Genomic DNA, 23250 nt, shown 5'->3' with positions numbered 1-23250 from the left:
ATTCCCAGGGACCAGCCTCCCCATCCCAGGAAGCAGTCTCTGGTGGCAGCTGCAGCACGCTGTGCCTGCCCCCCACTGCCTACACCGCTCAGGGGTGTCACTTTCCACTCACAGCCCGTGACCTGCAGCATCCCCACCCCCAGAGCCACAGGACAGTGCTCTGGCCCTGGGGGGGGTGGGGGGGGGAAGCTGCCATCCCCTTGTCCCTCCACACTGGCTACCCCCGCAGAGCCCGTTTGTTTGATGGTCTGCGGGGAGATGCTGGACCAACAGCGTCAGCCCCACCCGCAGTCCAGTTTCTGAAGGGCAGCATGGGCCAGAGTTCAGGCGGTGGTGGGGGCATGGCCCACCTCCTTGCTGTAGGGAAGGTGCCAGGGTCCTTGGTAGAGACGGTCACCACGAGGCTGAGGCATGAGGCCAAGTCACAGCACAGCAGTGTGTGCAGTGTAGCCAGCTTCAAGCGCAGAGTGAGAGCAAGCCCCCAGGGTGCCTGCTGTACCCAGGAGGGCACGGGTGGCTGTGAAGGGCAGGGAAAGGCAGGGGCCATGGCACAGCGGCCCTGAGGCCCCCCTGTGCAGGTGGACCCACATGGTGCGGCCACAGGGAACGGGCATCTTCCAGAAATGGTGAAGTTGAGATCGACTCCTCACACTTGACAAGGGAAGGTGGGGCCAGGTTCAATTAAGAGGTTATCCTGGCCACGGTCCAGGGTCAGCCCTGTGGCAGGGACAAGGAGGACTCTGCCATCCATATTCTGGAGCTCGGGCACCCGAGGCGCAGACACCCCACAGCAAGAAGAGAAGCACAGGCAGATGCTGACTGTGCCTGGCCACTGGGTGCTGCATGACCCCCGAGGGCCTGTGTCCCTTGCCTGTGCACACCCATCCTCCAGCTTGGTAGGAAGGCGGCCCTTGTGAGATGCAGGAGGAAGAGGACCCTCCCTGCTGGCCCGGGCCCTCCTGACCCCCACGTTGTGACACCTGGTTCCACGGGGGCTGAAGCTGGCCATCTCTCTGACTCTCCTGCTACGGGGACTGAACTTTGATGCTTCTCACAGAAGTGCTTCTCCCAGCGCCCACCCGGACTCTCCAACCACAGCAACACCCGAGTACACACACTGGTTACAGCGAATGGACTTTATCTCGATTGGGGAGAGCCACTCCTTGGGAGTGGGCTGGGAGGAGGGGGAATGTGCCACCCCAGCCCGCGGAGCCACTGCAGGGCAGCCAGGGGAGTCCCTGAGTCCAACATGTAAACCTGACAGCCGTGGCCCCAGGGCCACGCTGTGTCTGGCCACCCCTTGCTCCTCTCTGAACACAGCATGGGCTCTGGGGTTCCAAGTGGCCCCAGGAGGCAGCCAGAGGCCCCGGGACCACCACAAAGCTCCCTGCAGTTGGCCGGTGGGGACATTCGGCTTTGGGAATCGTGAGCCGATTCGAGTTTCACAGGGAAGAAGGCAGAGGCTCCCAGAGGATGGGCTCACCCTGAATCACCCCTGATTTTCTTCCCACCTGTTTCTTGACAGTGTCCTGATTAGAAGCAGAGACAAGGTGGACCCAGAGCCGGCCCAGCAGCACGTGCACTCAGCACGTGCACTCACACGTGCACGGCCCAGCAGCACGTGCAGCACCCTGCACCACATTGGCCCTGGGAAAATGCTGAGACCCCACACAGCCACCTCTGTCCACCCAGCAGTCCCCACACCGGGAGCTGTCCCACTAGGCGGGGGTCCAGATGGGCAAGGGGTGAGCCTCAGTGTTGAACACGTAGGTGTCCAGGCTGAGCAGGTTCAGGTCATCAGAAAACAGCAGATACAGGTACTTTAGTGTCTCCCCCAGGAAGAAACTCTCCATCTTGTCCCTGGGCTTGGGCTTGTGGGGATCCCGGACGTTGTTGATAGAGGAAAAGCCTCCTGAGGGGACCTGCACACGAGCCAAGGCTTGCTGACACGGATCGGGCACCCCCAAACCCCCACACCCAAGGCCAGCCCTTGGGAAGAGCTGCCAGCCCCCGGCCTTCCCATCCCCTTCGTGGTGTACACGGCCCTGTGGGCAGGCTCGGGGGTGGAGGGTGCCTCTGTGACGGCTGCCCCGAGGTCAGCTATGACTCCACCAGACTCCTGGAAAATGCCAACAACCCTCCTGTGACTGGGACACAAACTGCCTCACAGAGAACCTGGGCCAGGGGCGACAAGGCAGGAATCACCAGGCCAAAGGGCAGGCACAGGTGACGGAGGCAGCTGAGGTGTCAGGCCCCAGACCACACCAACAGGACGCAGAGAGCCAGGGGCTCGGGCCACATATGGCTACACCATGGTGGGCAGTGGGGCTGGGCAGGGCGTGACCTTCCCTGACATAGGATCCTCGTGGTTTAGACAGGGTGTCAGGCAGCACCCTGGTCACTGGCACAGCACACATGCCTCACAAATGGGGGGAGGGGGAGCCACGTCGGGGCTACAGCTGCACCCTCCCCAACCCGTGGCTGGCGGCTCACCCGTGTGAAAGTATTGAAGCTCTGCAGGATCTCCCAGCCCCAGTCCTGGTACTTGTGGTCCCCTGTCAAGCGGTACAGGTAGAACAGGCTCTCCACGGTCTCGGGACGAAGCAAATTGTGCCTGTCTGCCGGCTGGGATGGGACAGAGGCTGAGGACAAGGCCCGTCTCCAGGTGCCCTCCACCCATGCTGACCCTGGCCCCAGCGCACCTTGACCTCCACATCCTGGTGGCCCTCCTTGGGATAGAGGTTGAAGTGCACAATCTCGGGACTCAGCCCTGTCTCCATCTGGCGGTTCATCTGGTAACAGGTCTCCATCAGCTCCTGGGCCAGCTCCATGTGGTCAGCAGGCAGGCCATGGTGGACACCCAGAGCCAGAGTCCCTGGCAGGAAGCACACGAGGTGGTCCTGGAATCAGAGGGTCTCCTCAGCACTGGATCCCAGACCCACACCGCTCAGCCTGAAGCTGCATGGGGGACTGACACTGGGAGCCAGACATGTTCTCAGCCATCAGCACCCCCAGGAATGAATATCACCCCAACCTGTAGCACACCTGGTGACCCACATCATGGCCAGAACGGCAGCACATGATGGCTCACCACAAGCCGAACACTTCCTGCTCCACGTGGGCAGGGTAGAGGCAGGAGGGAGGCTCCCTGGGGCCATGCCGGCCTCTCTCACCAGCCCCACACTTTTGAAGAACATGCTGCACATCAGGCACCACAGGGAGGACTGCAATGGGGGGAGCTGGCCTGGGGGGCACGTGTCTACCTGCAGGCACATAAGGCCGCAGCGTGCTGAGTTGTCATGGGGACAGGCCAGGTCAGGTAGCAAAGGTCACATTCCTTGCCCAGGATTTTGTGATTTTCTCCAACACCCAGACCCAGGAGGCTTACAAGCCACGGAAAAAGGGGCAGCCTCCCACAGGCCCAGCACAGCCCACGCACACACTCACCATCTTGGCAACAAAGCGGCCATGGGCGAGCTCCCCAACGAAGGTGAGCTTACTGGGCTCAGAACGCCGCAGCAAGTGTGTTTTCACTCCCTCGATAGCCTCAACATAGTCTTCCAGTAATCTGTGAACACAGCAGGTTGGATCGTTAGGGCAAGGCAGGAGCACCCGCCCCCCAGGCTGCAGGAACAGGTGCAGGACTGAGCTGGGACCCCCACCAAGGCCGTGATGAGAAGTAAACATATTCCCCATGGAAAAGCCTAGACTGTGCCTGGCAGAGCTGCTGCTTCCTGACAAAGAACTGGCACAAGTGGAGCTTCGGGAGCCCTGCGTCCAAGGGGGGCAGGAACAGGGCTCACCGCGTCTCCGTCTTGCCACCCTGGATCCACTGCTTCAGCAGGTACTCGTAGTAACTGTCGGCCCTGGCGCCCAGGGTGAACACGCCCAGGTGGGTAAACAGGCCGCTGTGTGTGTTGATGAACATTGGCACCAGCCCGTCCTTCTTCCCTGACAGGGAGTGGATGTGCCTTGTCACCTCCTCCACGGCCTCCTGCAGCAGGAAGGGGGACAGCGGCAAAGGGGCTCTCTGGGCTCTGCCTCCTCCTTTCCCTATCCCTGACTTTCTCCCAGCAGAGGAGACGGTGCTCCAGCTCCCGGCCTGTAGCATTCCCAGCCCATACCACTCACTGCCAGAACGACATGCTCAGACGCCACAGGCCCTGACAACCAGGCAGACCTTGTCCTCTGGATGGCTTTCAGCGTCTATTCGATGGCACATGTCTGATGGTCATACACATCACCCTCATGACCACCAGCCGAGGCCTGGCCCGCAGCTCCTATGCCTGGAGGGACGGCAGGCACGTCTGCTTTCTGAGCCAGCACTGCTGAAGACATCAGATCCCCAGCTCCTTGCCCTCTTGGTGAACTCCTGTTCATCCATCAAGACCCAACCAACCTCAGCTCCTCTGAACTCATGGGTGTGACGCAGCAGCATGAGGTGCCCTGTCCTCCTACAGTTCAAGCACGTGTTACCTGAATGCTTAGGACCGTACGTGGTGAGGATTTTCCTGGCCTCTACTCAGCACACACCCAAACCAACTGTAAGTTCCTCTGAGCCTGGCTTATTTCTCCCTCTGTTTATCTGCAGCAACCACACAGGCCCAGGTGACATGCGGGCATTTGTGCATGTCTCAGGGACACGTGGCAATAATTCCCTCTATGTGTCTGTGAGGCAACCGCACACAGTGTGTTTCACTTTGCACCAGAAGTGCACACGTCTCTCCAAAGAGGCGCATGTCCTGTCCAGCCTTAAGAACAGGCACTCGGACACAAGGTTAAAGGCACAAGCAGCAGAAGCAAAAATGAAACCAGCTGCACTTCACAAAAAGGAGAAAGACAACCCACGAAATGGAAAAAAACATTTGCAAATCACATATCTGATCTGGGGTTGACACACAGAATAAATAAAGCACCCCTACAATTCAAGAGAACAAGCCAATTAAAAATTTGCCAAGGACATGAAGAGACATTTCTCCAAAGACACAGAGATGGCTGATAAGCCCCTGAAAAGATGCTCAACGCCCTGTCAGGAAACGCACGTCAAAGCCACAGTGAGACACACCTCACTGCCATTAGGACAGCTGCTACCACAAAACACACGATAACCAGGGTTGGGGAGGGTGCCCTGAGGGTGGGAGTGCAAAACGGTGCGGCCACTGTGAAAACACGATGGTGGCTCCTCTAAACAGCAAACACTGAATTACCGCATTATCCAGCAGTCTCCCTCTGGGCGCATTCCTAAAAGAATCTCATGCAGAGACTCAGATAGGGATCTGCACACCCACATTTAGTGCACCATTATCCACAATAGCCAGAAGAGGGAACCCCACCGTCCACTGACAGGGAAATGGACAAACAAAATGTGGTCCATGCACACCATGGAGCACTCAGCCCTGAGGAAGAGCGAAGCTCTGACATGTACTGCGACACACACGGAGCTTGAGGACGTCGTGCGAGTGAAATGAGCCAGATGTGGAGGACAAACACTGTGATTCCACACACACGAGTACAGATCAGCACAGTCAAATTCACAGGGACAGAGAGCAGCGTGGTGTCAGCCAGGGGCTGGAGGAGGCTGGGGATGGACAGAGGGTTTCGGTTTCAGGAGAACAAGTTCTGGATCTGGATGGAGGTGGTGGCTGCACAGCAATGTGAACGCATTTAATGCCACAGAACCACACACTTAAAAATTATGGAAATGGTAAATCTGACGTTAAGTGTGTTTTACTACAACTAAGAAATCTTTTAAACAATGTTGGTGAAGGACTTCCGGATTTGAAAATTCTTTACACTCATTTTATTAATAAATATTGATACTGGAAAGAAAAAACAAAAACAAACACTGGCCAAGTTTGTATTCCCAATCTGCCTCAAAACTCCGTGATCTTGAACAAATCCCTTACCATCTCCGTGCCTCAGTCTCCCCATCTGTCAAACGGGGAGAGCAACCGTATAATTGCTACATGGACAAAATGAGCAGTACCTGGTAGAGAATGGTTTAAATGTGAGTGCCAGCGGGAGAGGAGCATGCATGTGCCAGTCAGGCAGAGGGCACGAAGGTGTCAGCTGGAGCACTAAGTGCACCCGCGCCGAGCGCTGAGTGCGAGCATGAGCAGGGTGGGAGGCGGATGAGTGCCAGCCGGAGTGGGGCAGGAGGTACAAAAGCTCCAGTCCAGGCAGTGAGACAAACCTGGAGTTGCCGAACCCTGCACAGCAAGCGTCCTCTTCACACACGCACGGTGGTGGTCTGGAGTGTGTGTGGAAGGGTGAAACACTGGCACCAAAATGGCCTCTTTTGAACAAGAGGGCACTGGGGCCCTGCAGGACTGCCTGCAGAACCTCTCAGAGCACTCTGATGGCCACTGAAGGCAGTCAGACTCCATGCGCAACCCCAGGTTTGGATTTAAATGCTGGGATCAAACATGGTATCAGCTCCAGGAGGACCCTGTGGCGGACCCCATTCACGCCAATCACACATGGCATCATGTGCGGGCAGCGCCACTCCTAGCAATTCACCAGGGACAAACTCCCCTCAAAAGAGGGTGTCGGGCAGCAGCTCCACACGACGAGGATGGTAAAGTTGACTGAGATTTCACCAGCACAGAGCTGCCTGTGAAAACTCTAGCACCTCAACACGTCAGACACCACACGGTCATTACGGAGCAAGGCCTCCGTGCACTGACACGAGGGAGGGTCCAGGACATTTTGCCAAGTGGAAACATGCCAGCTCTACACACCCTGCTGATGGCTCACCCGAGGAAGTAAGGACAGCGTCTATAACCAGCAGTGGCAAACTGAATGGGCGGGACCAGGGTGGAACCAGCTTTCTAGTCAATGCCTTTCTTGCCTGAGACGTTCATGCCCAAGCGTCTCTTATCAACGAGGACACAAAATTCTTCAGGAAAAGCAAGATAATGAAAAATCAGGGGTCATCAAGCACACGATTTAAGTACAAGCAAAACTGTACTTGCTTACAATTACCAAAATCAGAAATGTAAGTGGGGACATTACCACTGGTCGTACAGAAATAAACAAGATTATAAAAGAATACTATGTACACCAACAAATAGGCTAAACTAGACAAAATGAACAAAGTCACAAAACTTGCCAAGACTGAGTCACGACGAAATACCAATTCTGAATAGACCTACTCTAGGAAGCGGACTACATTGGTAATAAAACGTCCCAAAGAAGCAAAACCCTGGGCCTGATGGTTCCATTGGCGAATTCTACCAAACATTTAAGAACTGATAACAGTACTTCCCAAACTTCCAAAAAATTTGAAGAGGAAGGAACATTTCCTATCTCATTCTATGAAGCCAACATTACCCTGGTACCAAATCCAGACAAAGATACCACAAGAAAGAAAACTGAAAACCAACATGCCTTATGAACACTGATGAAATCCTCAACAAAGTACTAGCAAACCAAATCCAGCAGCATATTAACAGGACTATACACCACGATCAAGCGAGATTTATACCTAGAATCCAAGAATGGTTCAACATACAAAAATCAATCAAGGTAATACATCACACTAACACAATTAAGGGAAAAACCGCACAATCATCACAACTGATAAAAAGCATTTGACAAAAATCAACTCCCCTTCATGATAAAAACTCTCAACAAACTAGGAATTAAAGGGAACTACCTCAACATAAAAGCCATATATGAAAACCATAGTGAATATCATAAGCAATAAAACAAAATACCTGGGAATTAAATAAAGAAGTGTAAGAATTGTATAATGAACACTACAAAACATTGCTGAGTGAAATTAAAGACACAAATAAAGGAAAATGCATCTCATGTTCACGGACTGGAAGACAATGTTTCTAAGATATCCACAGCCCGACGAAGGCAAGGCCAAAAAAAAAAAAAAAAAAAAAAAAAAAAAAGATGCCCAAACTCTCCAAAGCGATCTGCAAGTCAGTACAATCCTTATCAAAATCCCAGTGACATTTTCGCAGAATAGAAAAGCCCATCCTAAAATTCATATGGAACCTCAAGGAACCCCAGACAGATAAAACTATTTTGAAGAGGATGAAGAAATTGAAGGATTCACACTTCCTGGTGTCAAATCTTACTCTAAAGCACGGCACTGGCATAAACACAGACATACAGACCAACGGAACAGAACAGGGAGCCCAGGAAGAAACCCGTGCACATATGGTCAAATATTTTTACCAGAGTACCAAGACCATTCAATGGGAAAAGGACAGTCTTTTGAACAAATGGTTCTGAACAGTCACATGCAAAAGAATGAAATTCAACTCTTACCTAACACCATACACAAAAACTAATTCAAAATGATTCAAAGGCTTAAATATGAGACCTAAAACAATACAACTCTTAGAAAAACTATAGGGCGAAAGATTTGCAACTCTGGATTTGGCAGTGATTTCTTGCATATGACACCAAAGGCACAAGCAAGAAAAGAAAAAATTAACAAACTGGCCTGCATGAAAATTTTTAAATTGTACATCAAAAGACAGACCAACAGTGTAAAAAGGCAGCCCAGAGAACAAGAGAAATACTCACAGGCCATACATCCGATAAAGGGTTAACATCCAGAATATACACGAAAATCCTAAAACTCAACAAGAAACAAATAACCCAATTCAAAAATGGGCCAAGGACTTAAACAGACATTTCTCCAGAGAAGGTATACAGATGGCTGATGAGCACATGAAAAGACACTCAACGTCACTAACAGGGAAATGCAAATCAAAAGCACACCCACTAGGATGGCTACTGTCAAAAAAACCAGAAAACAATGAGTGTTGACGAGGATGTGGAGAAACTGGACCCTCCAACTGTTGGCAGGAATGTGAAACAGTGAAGCTGCTGTGGAAAACAGTGTGATGGTTCCTCAAAAAATTAAACATGCAATTACCACATGATCCAGCAATTCTACTTCTGAGTGTTTACCCCAAAGGAATGAAAGCAGGGTCTCAAACAGCTGTCTGTATTCCCATGTTCACAGCAGCAGCATTGTTCACAATTACTAAAATGCAGCTGTGCAACCCAAGGATCCATCGATGGATGAATGAATAAGGAAAATGTGGTATACAGACACAGGGGAGAATTACTCAGCCCTAGAAAGGAAGGAAATTCTGTGATATGCTACAGCATGGATAAAACCGGAAGATATGCTAAGTGAAATAAGCCAGTCATTAAAGGACAAATACTACACTGTTCTACTTACCTGAGGGAACTAGTACAGGCAAATGAACAGAAAGTAGGACGGTGGCTGCCAGGAGCTGGGGGAAAGTGGGGAATGGGGACTTGTGGTGCATATGCAGTCTCCATTTTACAAGATGACGACGGTTCTGGAGATGGATGGTGCTGATGGCTGTACAACATTATGAATGTACTTAATACCACTGAACTATACAGATGAAAACAGATAAAAGGGAACATCTGAGGTGCGTTTTATGATTTAAAAAGTGGAGAGAGAGAGAGAAGCACGCGCACACGGCACCTGCTGCGAGGAGGGAAGTTTGGCTCCAGTGGGAAGCCGCGTCCAACTGGAAAGCCAGCCCTCCTACCTGAAACTTCTTAACTCCTGTGAGACGCGAGAGCTCCCGGAACTCCAGCTGAATGCTTGTCACCTCGGCCACCGTGCTGTCTGAGGTCCAGCGGGGCGGGTGGGCCACTCCCGTGCCTATGTTCACATCAGAGTATGGGATCTTGGAGGGCGTGTTGAAGGCAGGCATTAGCCGATTTCCAAAATCTTCCTAGTACAAGAGCACAGCAGAGAATCAACACTTCAGGCCACACAGAGGCCTCCTCTGCATTCCACACTAACGCACTGTGAGTTTTCATTGCACTGAGTGGGAGACACGCACTTAATGACTCTCCAATGCCCACAACACAGCAGCAAAAAGAAGCTGGGGTCAGCTAGCATGGAGAACTGGAGATCAGCTCCCACAAACCCTTTGGTTAAAGGCACAACTGCGTGAATGCTCATCCTGCATCTACCCGAAGGGGCGTGTACCCTCAGGGCTGAGTGCCTGAGCCAGGAGAACTCACAGCTTTCCTCAGGAAGAGGCTGTCCCCGGACAGGTGGTAGGCACTCAGGAGCCCCCCGAGGATCCGGATTGTGCTCTCAAACAGGTTAACATCCACGTCTTTCTGAAAGTGTAACTTCTTTGACACCCAGTTTCTGGCTTCCTCAAACTCTATAATATAAAACAGTAAAGGACACTGGAATAAAAGAATGGCTCTATCATTCTCCTAGGGCCTACCAACCTTCGAGATGTCCTGGAGTGTGCTGTGCTCATGCAGGGTTTCAATGTCACCTCCCATCTCAAGGGGCTAAACCTTGAGGTCAACACATGCAGATAAAACAGAGCCAGCAGTGCAGCCATGCAAGCACAGATGCTCCACAGTCAAAGGCTGTGATACAGAAGACCACGAGAGTAATTTACTGCTGGTCTCCCACCTACTCAAAAAAAAACTAACCAAATGTTTAAACTATCAATTTAGAAATGACTAAAGAAAGGTCAACGGTTCAGATCCCCATACTGGACAGCAACCAAAAAAAAAAAAAAGAAAGAAAGAAATGACTAAAGACACATACTCCCAATTTAAACCAAATATGTATGGTCTAAAAAGGACATGACAGAGATTCGGAGCCAGGATGGGTCCACGGCACACCTCGAGTTCCCCACCCTAAGTCCCCCACCGCAACAGAAACAGACTGGAAACAGCCCTTGGATGCCTCTAGAGTGCACTCACAGCTCTCACAGGGGTGAGGGGACAGCTACGCTCAGTGCGCCCTGGGAGTCTGGACTCAAGAGCAACAGGAACCCACCACACCGGACCAGTCCACTCCCGCACTCAGAGGGCAAACCCCGCCTCGGGTGGACACAGCAGCGCCCACAGCGTGCAGCCTCACACACTGCTTCAGCCCACGTGTCACGCAGGGAGGACCTGCCCACACTCTGAAGATAAGACAATACCTTTTTTCAGACCCAAAATCCACATGGTGTCCAGGGCATCGATCAGAGTGAGGCCAAGGCCGAACCACTCGCCGAAGGACCTGGACACGGGCTTCAGCTCGTCGTGGCCCCAGGCGAACTTGCAGTATCCTTTCCATGCGTGGAGGAAAATGTCAATCACCCCCTTCTGGCGGAAGTTTGGGGGCACTACAAGAAGCAAGAGAGCACAGGGTGTGGGTGCCATGGTCCTGGTGACTGGGCAGGGTCCCTCTGTGACCCCCGTAAGTGAAGCTGACAGTGGGCGGGGATGGGGGAACATTGGCTGGTGCCATGGGTAGAATAAAGGGGGTGGGAAGGGCAGTAGTGGAGCGCAGGGAAGGTTGGGGACACAGAAGCCACAGTGGGAATTGTGGGGAGCACACGCCCGTCAAGGGCGCCAGGCCCCCATGGGCCACACACAACCACCCCTGGTCCCCGACCACCTGCCTGGGGCCCCGGCAGGCATTGTCCCTCTCGGGCCATGGATGCCTCTGGTCAAAGGGGACAGGGGCAGCATTCCCACAGGCCACAGGGACAGCACAGCAAGCCAAGGCCTTTGAAGCAGCAGGCAAGTGCTGCAGAGTGTCCTGTTGCTGCTGTGGGCAATTTGGATTTAGAAATATTAAATACTGACTGGTGCAGATGCTGTGACAAGAACATCCGAAACTTACAAATACTAACACTCTGCCATGTCAGTCTCAGGTGTTTAACCAGGAAATGACATGGTGCAGATACACCGAAGTCCCCTCTGTAGCCGTTTCCAGAGGCGCCCTCATCTCAAATTTGGGGAGTTTTCTTTTCCCGTGTTGGACGGGACCACACACAGCACACAACCTCGTGTGTGGATCTTATTGCACAGGGTTCACGACGTGTCCCTCACAGCCTAGGGGCTGCGAGTCCTGGCAAAACATTCAGAGCAGGGCCTCATGTGTGGGCTCCAGACTCAGCGGCCTGGCCTGACTCTCAACTCACAATGCAAATAGCCCTGGCAGTGACTGACCTAAGCCTCAGTTTTCTTATCTGCAGGATGGGGACGTGAAGGCACTTACTGCCTCAGAGCCAACACACACAAAGCTTAGTGAAAGGCCAGCACCTTGTGGGCCTCAACAAATGGTACTGAGAGCCAAGTAACCCACTGAGGTGCCAAGGATCCATGAGGCCAGAGGTGACAGGACACACCAAGGGCCCCTATGTCTCCACCCACCCCACAGTGCAACCTGCCCACATGTGTACCTTCTGCTAAGTTCTCAGACACGGGGACACCCAGCCATCAAGAGGCCACACACTATCACCAAGGTTGCACAGAGTGAGCGAGCCTGAGCACCTGTGGCAGCACGTGGGGTCCAGGACAAGCTGTAGCCACAGGCCAAGCAGGAGGGCTGCACGCCATGGCCTCGACTTGGTGCACCTCTCTCTTGGTCAGAATGCCCAAGTGAGAGGCCTCACCTGTTTGGTTCTGAGTCCTGGCTGCCAGCGAGGAAGGCTTGGTGGGGGCTTCTGCTTTTCTTGAAGGGAGTTCGCTGCCCTGCTCAGGCTCAATCATTGCCCCCCTCCAGCTGCAGAGAGGGAAGGAAGCGCAATCAACCAGTGCCACAAACAGCTCCTTGCCCGCTGGCCCCTGCACTAGACACCTATGGAGAAAGCAGGCCCTGCACCCACAGGCGCATCTCCCTGCAGCAGGCGCACAGGCTGCTGAGTGGAAGGGAACCAACAGAGCTCAGAACCGAAGCCAGGAAGTCAGGATCAGGGTACCGTGCCAGGCTCGGGCAGTCAGGGTCGTGCTGGGATGTGGAAAACAAAGCCAGGGATGGCCTGGAAAGGGGAGCTGCCTGAGGTCAGAGACTGAGGCGTGGGGTGTCTGTGAGGCCAGTGGGGAATCATGAGAAACCACGCCGCAGAGGGAAGCAGTGGCCAGAGGCTGAGGGCCTCTGAGGTGGATGGCCGAATGACTTACGACCAAACTGGGGCACTAGTGAAAGTGAGATAAACTTAGGACACGTGGATGGCCACACAGGCTGGGACTGTCCTTATACACGGGACACACGGCCACCCCGAACTTCCCTGTCTATAGTCGGCAGATCGCAAAAGGGGCAGAGAGTCTTCCACACAGCCTCCTAATGGTGGCTGGACCCAAAATTCTCTTTAAGGACCCATGATGAGTCTGCCTCAGGTTTAGCTAAATGCCTCTTGAATGCACAAGTGGCTCACATCTTGGGAGGACAAGTGCAGTACATTCACAAGCTGAATTCAAATGCTCTTACTCTGAGAGTAAAGCCTCCTTCACTCATGCAGACATTAACAAGAGCTCCCAAGGGCTGTATTTGTTCTCTTGGGTGAACACATCAACACCTGTTCCTGTCTTGTTCTCATACGTTTAAGACCCCCTATCCCATTTCCCCACAGCCCATCTCTCCAGGCTGAGAGCGCCTCCGACCTTCCTGTAGGGCAGCACCTTGCCTGGCCACTGCCTGTATTCCACACTGCTTAGGCACAGAGCTCAGGGCAGACTTACTGTCATTGTGCCAGGGGAGGGTGAGAGGGCACCTGCAGGGAGTCCCCCTGCCCTGGACTTAACTACATCAACAATGTTTTTAAAAGTGCATCGTTGAACAGGAACTGAGGGTGAAACCCCTCCAGCATCAAGGCTTCATCAGGATCCTGGGACCTGGACGCTGAACAGGCAGGGACAGTGGCAGGAGACAGTGTCCTGGGAGCCTGGCACACGGAAAGCCCCCTCTCACTCTGCTGATGGCCTGACGGGGGGGTTCGGGAAAGGGGGAAGGCTGGACAGCCAGCTATCTGCCTCCACGGCTGTTACTGCAGGAGGGAAGGCCTGAGCCCTGCTCCCCATCCTCAGACCCTCCCCTCCCGCACACCCCCCCACACACCCCTCACAGGCATTAAAAATGGCCCTGCCCCAGGACGTCACTACATATAAGTGGGGTCATCCTAATTTGGCTCTGACCTCCACTTTAAAAAATTTGATTCTGGGCCAGCCTGTGGCTCACTTGGGAGAGTGTGCTGCTGATAACACCAAGGCTGCAGGTTCCGATCTCTATATAGGGATGGCCTGTGGCTCACTTGGGAGAGCGCGGTGCTGATAACACCAAGTCAAGGGTTAGGATCCCCTTACCAGTCATCTTTTTAAAAAATAAACAAATAAAATAAAATAAAAAATGATTCTGAAATCAATTGTTAATGAAGACAGATTACAGAACAGGTACTGTCTGTTTCACATGGAAAACGTATTTCAGACATGATGCTGGTTCTTGTGAGCTCTGTTGTCAGAACACAGAAAAACACCCATTCACATTCAGCCCTATCCCGATGCCCTTCGTACCTGATGACCGTCCTCTGTGTGTTTTCCTCCTGGTGTGGGTCTCCAGCGGCTTCTTCCCTCTTAGCAACCCCCTGGGTCCCATCTTTCCAGTCTTTACCGGGGGCTCTAATCTGCAGGTTGGGTGGTCCCCGTCGGAAATGCTTTCGAGGCTTCTGGACAAAAATCAGAGTCACATGTGAAAATAACTCAATTGCCTGCGAACTGCTCTTTATTATGCCTCTGGGACACTCCCTGATGTGCAGACAATGCACCACGCAGTGCTGTGGACAGGCTGTGTGGTGCTCACCCTCACTTTCAAACAGGACATGCAGACCTGGGACACGAGCTCCTCACAAGCTATAGGGACACTGGCAGCTGGCTAGCACAGCCCTGGACAAAGGCGTTACACTGCTGTGGAATATTTCAAAGCTGTCATAGATCCTAGAGGGTTAACAAGAGAGGCTGGAACAAAGACCCTAGGGATGGGAGCCAGGAAGAACAACAGTTCCAGGCCTGCTCCCCAAACATCCTGCTCTTCATCCTCACAGATGAGTAGAAGAAGCCACGTCCTCATGACCAAGACTAAGAGACTGAGACGACACAGAATTGGGCTCCCCCTTGCCGAGGTCATCACCCCTCACACCTGGGGCGCCCTGTCCAGGTTGACATGGGCCTTATGTGCAGGCACAGGGTCCCGTCCTCTGCCTCTTCCCTACATACATGGCATCATAGGAAAAGTACAGCTCTGTAATGCACCTTCTCCTTTGCTGATGAGTCTTAGAGCCCTCCACGTTAATTTAGAGGCTAATTCATTCTTTTCTATGGCTGCAGTTTTCCATAGCATTAACAAACCATGACTCTGTACACACTTACTTACTGATGGATATTTAGACTTTTTTTTTTTTTTTTTTTTTTTTGTGGCTGCTGGTACAGGGATCTGTAGACTTTTTCCAATGTCTTTTTTTGTCTTTGGTGGTTGGCTGGTATGGGGATCCAAACCCTTGACCTTGTGTTATCAGCACTGTGCTCTAACCAAGTGTGCTAACCGGCCAGCCCCTTTTTTTAAAAGAAAGTAATGTTTGCTAAAAAACTATGCAACTATTTTTTAAAAATCTGGTTCATATCTAGTGACCTAAAAGGATGTTTACTATGTGTCGTAAAGAAATAAAGCAAATAGCAGAGTACCCAGTATAGCGGTGTCCTATTTTTTTTATACATAACCCCAAACCCCTTCTCTGTGAAAGGATTTCAAGCGGCTGTTAACAGGGCCACCTCAAAGGTCTGGGTTCAAATGGGGAGTGAGACCTGATCTCTCCCACTGTACAGTACTGTACTGTTTCACTCGTTAACAAGAATGTATTTTACAACTAAAACAAAATAAAAGCAGGGAAAATATGAAGCAACAACATTCTTTCATATACATTTTTATGCTTATATGCAAATAATTCTTTACAAAAGATACCAAGAGGGAGAAAATGCTCTGGTGAAATGCACGTTTGTTTAAAATTCATCAACTTATTTTCCCAGCAACACAACATAAGACCTAATTACTCAGTACCCTAATCCACACGTAACATTAGCACTCTTTCTCATGTCTGCTTGTAGAAATTTTGATTCCTATTTGATTATTAAATAGGGTTTTTAGGTAATACACGTATGGGACAAAAGTCCTTGGATAGGAGGCAAGAGCCTACAGCTAGGGGGCAAGAGCCCACCGAATCAATTCCAATCACTGTTTAGGTAAGGGATTATATACACTGATTGGTTTTTTGTTTTTGTTTTTTTTAGGATGACCTGTAAAGGGATCTTAATCCTTGACTTGGTGTTGTCAGCACCACACTCTCCCAAGTGAGCAACCAGCCATCCCTATAAAGGGATCCAAACCCGTAGCCTTGGTGTTATCAGCACCACGCTCTCCTGAGTGAGCCACGGGCCGGCCCAACACTGATTGTTAATATAATGGGGGAAGATTTTGTGAGAAGGAAACTCACACAGGTTTAAAGCCTTTAATGTGAACAAAAGAACTAAAACTAAACAGGGATTGTTCTGAGGGCAATAACCCTTAATACAACAAAGCTTAACTGATGGGAAAATATGTGAGTTAGGATTTCCAAGGACGTTCTGCTAGATTAGTTAGTACGTGGGAGATTTTCCCACATTTTGCTTTAAGCCGTTTGAGTTTCTCAAGAAGTCAGGCACTTTAATGATTGCCCTATTGTTTCTTTTGTATGTCACCTAGCTTAGATTTACGACTCTTTTGATGGTATATTGTTTACACTATTTTGAACCATGCATGCTAGGATGAAGATTGTTACATAGCCCATTTCTTTATTTTCTTACTATGGTTGATTAACCATCTGTTCTTTTCCTGTAATTTCCTTGTCTTTTTAATAAAAACTGAAACGAAAACCAACTCAGGGCTGTACCCAGTTTCTCCTTCTAACAGAGGAGTTGCTGAGGTGCAGTCCCTTTGGGCTTCTCATCACATTCATGTTGCTTTGAGTAATCTTTTTGCGTCTCCGTTACACAGAAAGAGGTGTAACATCTGCTGATGGGCTAAAAGAAAAAAAAAAGTTAAATTACGCTGTCTATAAAAGACTCACTTTAGATCCAGAAACAAAATAGTCAGGAAAAAAAAGGATAGAAGTCATTCCATGCAAATAGCAACCAAAAGAAAGATGTGCAGCTGTATTACTATTAGACAAAAGACTTCAAACCAAAAAAGGTTAGAAGGTACAAAGGACTGTATCCATTGAATAAAGGATCAATTCACCAAGTAGATATAATAATCATACACATATACACGCCCAACCACGGACCCCAAAATATATTAAAAAAATGGACAGAACTGAAAAGAGATATGGACAGTTCTACAGTAACTTGAAGACTTCAATACCCCACTTTCAAAAATGGATGAAAACCAAACAGAGATCAATAAGGAAAAAGAGGACTTGAACAGCAGTATAAAGCGATCAGCCCAACACACACATGGAACTCTCCACCTGTTGAGGACACAGCACACGAACTTCTCTGAGAGCACAGGTGTTCAGCCTTCACAAAGGTATAGCCATCCATCTCTCCCTTCATGGCTTCTCAGCTTTGTATCTCCCTCCATCAAGATTGTTAGATACTGTCCAGTGTTCCCTGATATACTTTTCCAATTTCTTATATTTGGCTCTTTGTGGTGTTTATTTTTGTGTCTGTTGGATGCTACAGATCTACCTTACTTTTTCCCAAATAGACAGCCAACTGTCCCAATACCATTTATTGAGGAGTCTACCCTTTGCCCACAATCTGGAAGGCCACACACTAAGCCCTTGTGAGTTCCTTATCTCTTTCTAGACTCTTCATTCAGTTCAATCATGTACTGGTCTAGACTTGAATCACCACCACATGTTTAGTGATCATGGTTTTATGATATTGTAGGGAAATTTGAGTTTTCTTACCCTGACATTTTCTAAGTGAATTTTAGAATAATCTCTTCAAATGTCATTTAAAAATAGAAGTTGGAATTCTGATGGGGATTTGAACGGACTTATAGATTAATTCAGAAAGAATTTATACCTTTATAGTAAAAAACACAGTATTTGCAATCACTTACGTCTTTTTGAATGTCTTTTGAGTTTAGTAGTTTTCTTCATACAGATCTTGTACATCTCAGTACCAGGATTATTCATATGAACTTGGTGGTATCGTGAAGGAGATCTCTTTTCAATGATATTTTATGATTGGTTATTGCTGATACATAGCAAAGTTCTCTGAAACTCTAAGTTCTAAGCCTAACAGAGTCATGAAGGCATGCATGGTGAACGATGAAATCTCCTAACTCAGTAAACATTTGTACAAATGATAAAGACATGAAATTCCTAAAAATGAATAATCAAAAGACATGGACAATTTACAAAAGGGGAAAGTTCACGTGACTATTCATACCTTGAAGATGGCCAACTTCTAGGTGGAAACAGAAGAGTGCGGGGAAAGCAAACTCCATCTTTTGACTGTCACACTGGAAAACCCCTCCAGCACTGATAGTGCCCAGTGCTGGCAGGACACTGCTGAGCCAATGCTCCTGCACTGCAGGCGGGGACAAGCTCTGAAGCTATTTAAATCAGCACTACAGACCAGATCACAAGACTTCCAAATATTCTCCATCTTTGACCCAATAATGGTTTACGTACAAAGGAAGTAATTACAGCACTACTTATAAATGAAGATGATATCCTCAACAGAGAAACGATCTAACAAATTGCAGCGTATCAATGCAACGGAAGATGGACCCATAAAAATTTATAAGAAAAGTAATATTCTCATAACATGAACGAAAAAAGCACAATACAAGTCCACACAGACACTAAGCCCTCAGTTATTTAGACATATGTGTACCCAAATGAAATTAGTAAAAGAAACACACCGGGTATTTCAATACCTGGGTAGAGTGGTAATGAATGGTTGTTTTTCCCCACTGTACCTTTCTGAACATCCCAATTTTCTCTTCTAAGCACCTATAACATTTGAATCAGTCAAAAAAACACAAACAGTAACAGAGAAGGGTCTGGCAAAAACAAAGCTCCATCCCTGATGAGGCCTTCCAGCGAGTGAAGTGTGAGCAGGAGAGGTTCCCACAGCTCTCAGAGGGCTGTGTGGCCCCGAGTCCACACAAGAGAAACATGCAGAATATGCACCACACACCAGACACTGGCGTATGGGATGCTTACAAGCAGTAGAAACACATCTTTCAATGAGAGAAATGCTACAATCTGCTTTCACAGAGTTATGACATTCCATGTGCAAAAGAGAAGCCCAAAGAAGTACTAGAAATGCCTGTCAGCTTTAAACTGGAGAAAGTCAGCTCTTACACTAGACCCTTGTCTAAGATGGAAACTCTCACATCCCAGATTTATGCAGCAGCCCATCACCCTTCAGGAGCAAGACAGTCCCAGGAGGATGGCCTTGTCCAGTGGCCATCCCTGACCACACGCCCTCAGCCCTGTCACGTCTCCTGTGGAGCAGCCACTTTTCAGAAGAGCAGGACACAGACTCAGTACGCAGGCAGCTTGCTTCTGCTCTGCTGTACTCCCATCCCTCCCTAGTAAGTCCAGCAGCTTTGTAAGACTTTCTTATGTGAAAACAAAACACCCCCATCACAGAGTGAAGGTGCTCCTGTAGGGTAAATGCTGGACACAGCCCTATTCTCCCTACCCCCTGCCAAGGTAATTACCCAAGGAAAGGCACATCCTCTCTAAGAAAAATGGAAGACTAGAGGAAGCAGGGACCCTCAGTAAATGAATTAGCACTCTGGTGCTAAAGCACTCTGGCACCAGGAGAGTAGCGAGTAGATTAACTCATCTACTCAGCCAGGTCTCCCACGTGCTCTGAGTTATGTGAGCTGGCTGAGGGTCTGCATGTAAGCCTGCAAATAACTTACACCCCTACTTGATCTGTTCACTATATACCTGTTGTACGTATCCCATGGCGGTGGAGATATCCAGCTGACCGGCCCCCATCAGCAACTTCCAAGTCCCGTAAGGCTAATAAACCTATGTCTCTACCCACTGGACCACAGGGTGAGTTCTTTGGGATAGGCCAACACTACACAAGTGCCCTCTCAGATGTGAAGCTCCCACGATGCAGCCCTCAAACTCACTGCCCCCCAACCCCACTGCTTTTAGAAAGGGCTTTCTGACTCTCTCCCCATGACAGCCCTGCAGGGAAGGAAACCTCCACCTGGCCCCAAGGACTTGGGCCACAGAGGAAGCCCCCAAGGCGATGCGCCACACCAACAACAGTAACTAACACCCAAAGGGCCTCCCCAGGGTTTGGAGCAGCCATGCCCACCGCAGGCTCTCCTGCCTGAGCCATCTGTCTCACGACAGAGAAGCCTTCCTGTTCTCTCCCTGCCATCTGACCCATCTCTAGACTCCACTGCCCTGACCTCCTCCCCCACTCCAAAATTCCCAGTGTCGGGGGGCCCCAGGACTAAGCCTGGCCCCCTCTTCCACCTTTTCCTGAGGACTTGCACCATCTGTACTTGGGGACTCCTGAGACCTGTCTCCCCTGCCCAGACTCTGAACATGGCACCATGGGCCAATTACGTCTCCACGGTGCCTCCCAAGCACCTCAAACTGGGCAGATCCAAAACAGAGCACCTCAGAGGCCCCAAACCAGTTCCTGCTCGGCCTTTGCCAGACCCTCCACCCAGGAGTCCCTCGCTCCCCCTCATACAGCCCAGTCCTGTGGAGGCAGCCTTCCTGCAACCACACAGCTGTCCCCACGAGCCAGGCAGCATCACTCTTCCTGCCTCCTGCCCCCCACCTGACCATTCTGCACCCCGTCTTCACAGAGCAGCCAGAGCAGGGTCAGAGTAAGCTTCTCAGACCTCCTGTTCCAGCTAAAACAGTCCCATGCATGTCAACTGAAACCTCCAAGGCTGCCTACACCCATGAGGACCTGCAGGACAAAGGACTGACCCAAGCCCCCCTCCTCCCTCGCCCAGCCTTTGGGGAATCTCATTTCCGGAATATGCAGTTTCACTCTGCTCTAGGCCTGCTCTCCCCACCCTCCCCTGGGGCTTCCCGGCCCTTAGATTCAGACAGGCTGTCCTGAGTCCTCTGGATCAGTCCCCATCTCAGCCTCATGTCAGTGCTGCCTGTTATCCTGCACCCAGTGCCACCTGCTCCTGGTAGTTGTTGGCTTCTCACCTGCCTCTCCTCCCAGCTTGTGGCCCCTCGAGAAAAAGGACAGGGCTGTTCTGCACATCACTGTGTGGCTACCATCTAACACAACAGCAACCTGCAGCAGGAAGACTATGCCTCCTTCTTTCCCCAAGTATCATCCAACCAGCCCAGAATGAGGGAGTGTGAGGTAGAAATACAGAACACGCGGTAGGGAAAATAATTCTCCATCTTTTTGAAATGTTATTTACTATTTTTAAATGTCTCTGGAATAAACTCCACTTACAACCCCACACGTAATTTACTCAAAGTACCTTAGGTAAAATCTCCAGGGAGTTTTCTGGATTAGCTTCTGCCTTCTGAGGAGCTGGTAAGACGGGTGGATTTGCTGGTTTCAACCCAGAGATCTCTCGGCTCATCTTCTGCTCTTCTGGCGTCCGGCCATTCAGGGCTGAACAAGACAATCTATTTTACCTCAAATATGCCACAAGGCCTAGAAGAAATTTAAACTGTTTCATAAACACATCAAGACAGGCATTATTCATTATAAAAGGACATTCTGAGACCCTCAAAAAGTCACTGAAATGAATTCAAAAATGTCCTAAGGGAATCATATCTTTCTCAAAACACTTGGCAGTTTGCGTCATCTACAACACTCAATTAAAAATACTTCACCTTAATATTTTCCATTCCAGAAAGCACAACGTGGTTGAGCAACCTGCAGCAGCTCTTTACCCTTCTGCCTAAAAGAAGCAATCTTACAGAAATTCAGGAGATAGCTCTAAGTCCTCACCAGGGCCTGCTCTTTTTCAAGGACACAGTAACGAGTCCTATGAAGTTAATGTAAGTGTTCAGACTGAACGTTCAAGCTCATGCCTGATTTTCTCTATGAGAAAGAGAAGCTGGAAATACCAAATACCTAGAAAGGAGTCAGACAGCATCAAACTAACATCTGTGTTCTAGCCAGGTGGTTAAACGCAGCTCTATCTTTCTCTTTACCTCCATGTCTCGCTGACTTGTTGTGATATGTGCCTCCCTGGAGCCGTTTTAAGGAGGAATGCAAGATTACTTCTGCCCAGTCAACCCTGGACACAAACACCATTCTCAGCACAGGTGTTTCTGATACCTTTCCACTGGTCAGCCAAGCTGATGCAGGACAGGAGTCCACAGAGAATCAGAAAGGCCAAGAGGAAGAGAATCACGTTCCGCTGTAATCTCGACAGCTGCTTCCACTTCTAAGAGGGGACAGAAGATGACGTTTCTTACTGAAAACACCACAACTGAAAGTCCCTTCACTGGAGAAAATCCAGTGAAGATACAGCGCTCAGTTCCACTTGCTATGAACGGGGAGACGTTCCTCTCAGCAGCGGTTACACTGCTGGGACGCCACCATCACAGAAGACAGAATGCACTGGCTCACGTGAGATGGGGATGACAACGCACGGAGAAGCATTTCCGTGCTACCGCAGCAACAGTGGAGGGAGACTCCGGCGCCGACCCGGGCAGGCACCTGCAGGGCTCCGGTCAGTGCCGAGGCCGCTCAGCCCAGGACCAGCACGCACACCCGGGCAGCTGAGCAGGTGGGGCCACACCCCGCCAGGACCCTCGAGCCCCCGCTCCGAGAGGGGTCCGGCGCGCGGCACGAGCGCGCACACACGGACCCAGACCCTAGCGGGGGCCTGCGGCGCTGCACCACGACCCCCATCCCGCAGGGCCCGGCGGAGCCCGCGGCCCCGAGAACGGCCGCCCACCCCTCTCCGCGGGGAGGGGCCGGGGCCGCGACGAGACGCCGAACGACCCTCACCCTCCAGCACGAACGCCGCCGCCAGCTCTTGCTGTTGTCGTATCTCTCGCCCAGGCTCAGCGTCACCGAGATGAACTCCCGAGGCGGCGGCGGCGGCGGCGGCGGATACATAGCTGCGGGGGCGACGGCCCAGGGCACGCCGCGCACTGGCGGCGTCAGGAAGCGCAGCTCCGCGAGGGGCACAAAGCTCCGCTGCTCCGACCCTCACAGGCAGCCATCGCGGCGCCGTCACCTCCCCGCCCATCGCGCTGCACCGCCAATGCGCATGGGCCTCGTCCCTCGTCGCGTCACTGCGCCTGCGCATGGGCCCGTTGCCGCCAGCGCGCGTGTTTGTCTTATGGTGCCTGCGCCAGAGGACTCCCGCGCTTGCGCCGTGACGTCAAGTCCACCGCGCTTGCGCCAATCCGCGCCTGCGCAGATCTCGACGGAGCGCAGCCGTGGCCAAGGCAACTGCGCGGGCTGCGG

The 23250-nt window shown here is 50.9% G+C and overlaps 1 protein-coding gene across 1 annotated transcript; it reads right to left on the bottom strand.

The window, feature by feature from the left end:
• Positions 1-1121: 1121 nt before the first annotated feature.
• Positions 1122-23003, bottom strand: MAN1B1 (mannosidase alpha class 1B member 1). The gene is given in 14 exon segments (XM_063082143.1): positions 1122-1922; positions 2494-2625; positions 2703-2900; positions 3448-3568; positions 3804-3994; positions 9558-9746; positions 10042-10190; positions 10974-11159; positions 12438-12547; positions 14332-14483; positions 21296-21432; positions 22108-22216; positions 22786-22950; positions 22953-23003. Coding segments are annotated over 14 exon segments (2094 nt in total). The 3' UTR covers positions 1122-1718.
• Between the last annotated feature and the right edge of the window lie 247 nt (positions 23004-23250).

Source organism: Cynocephalus volans, chromosome 17 (assembly GCF_027409185.1).
Source record: "Cynocephalus volans isolate mCynVol1 chromosome 17, mCynVol1.pri, whole genome shotgun sequence".
NCBI lineage: Eukaryota > Metazoa > Chordata > Mammalia > Dermoptera > Cynocephalidae > Cynocephalus > Cynocephalus volans.
This window is presented reverse-complemented; position numbering and strand designations above follow the sequence as displayed.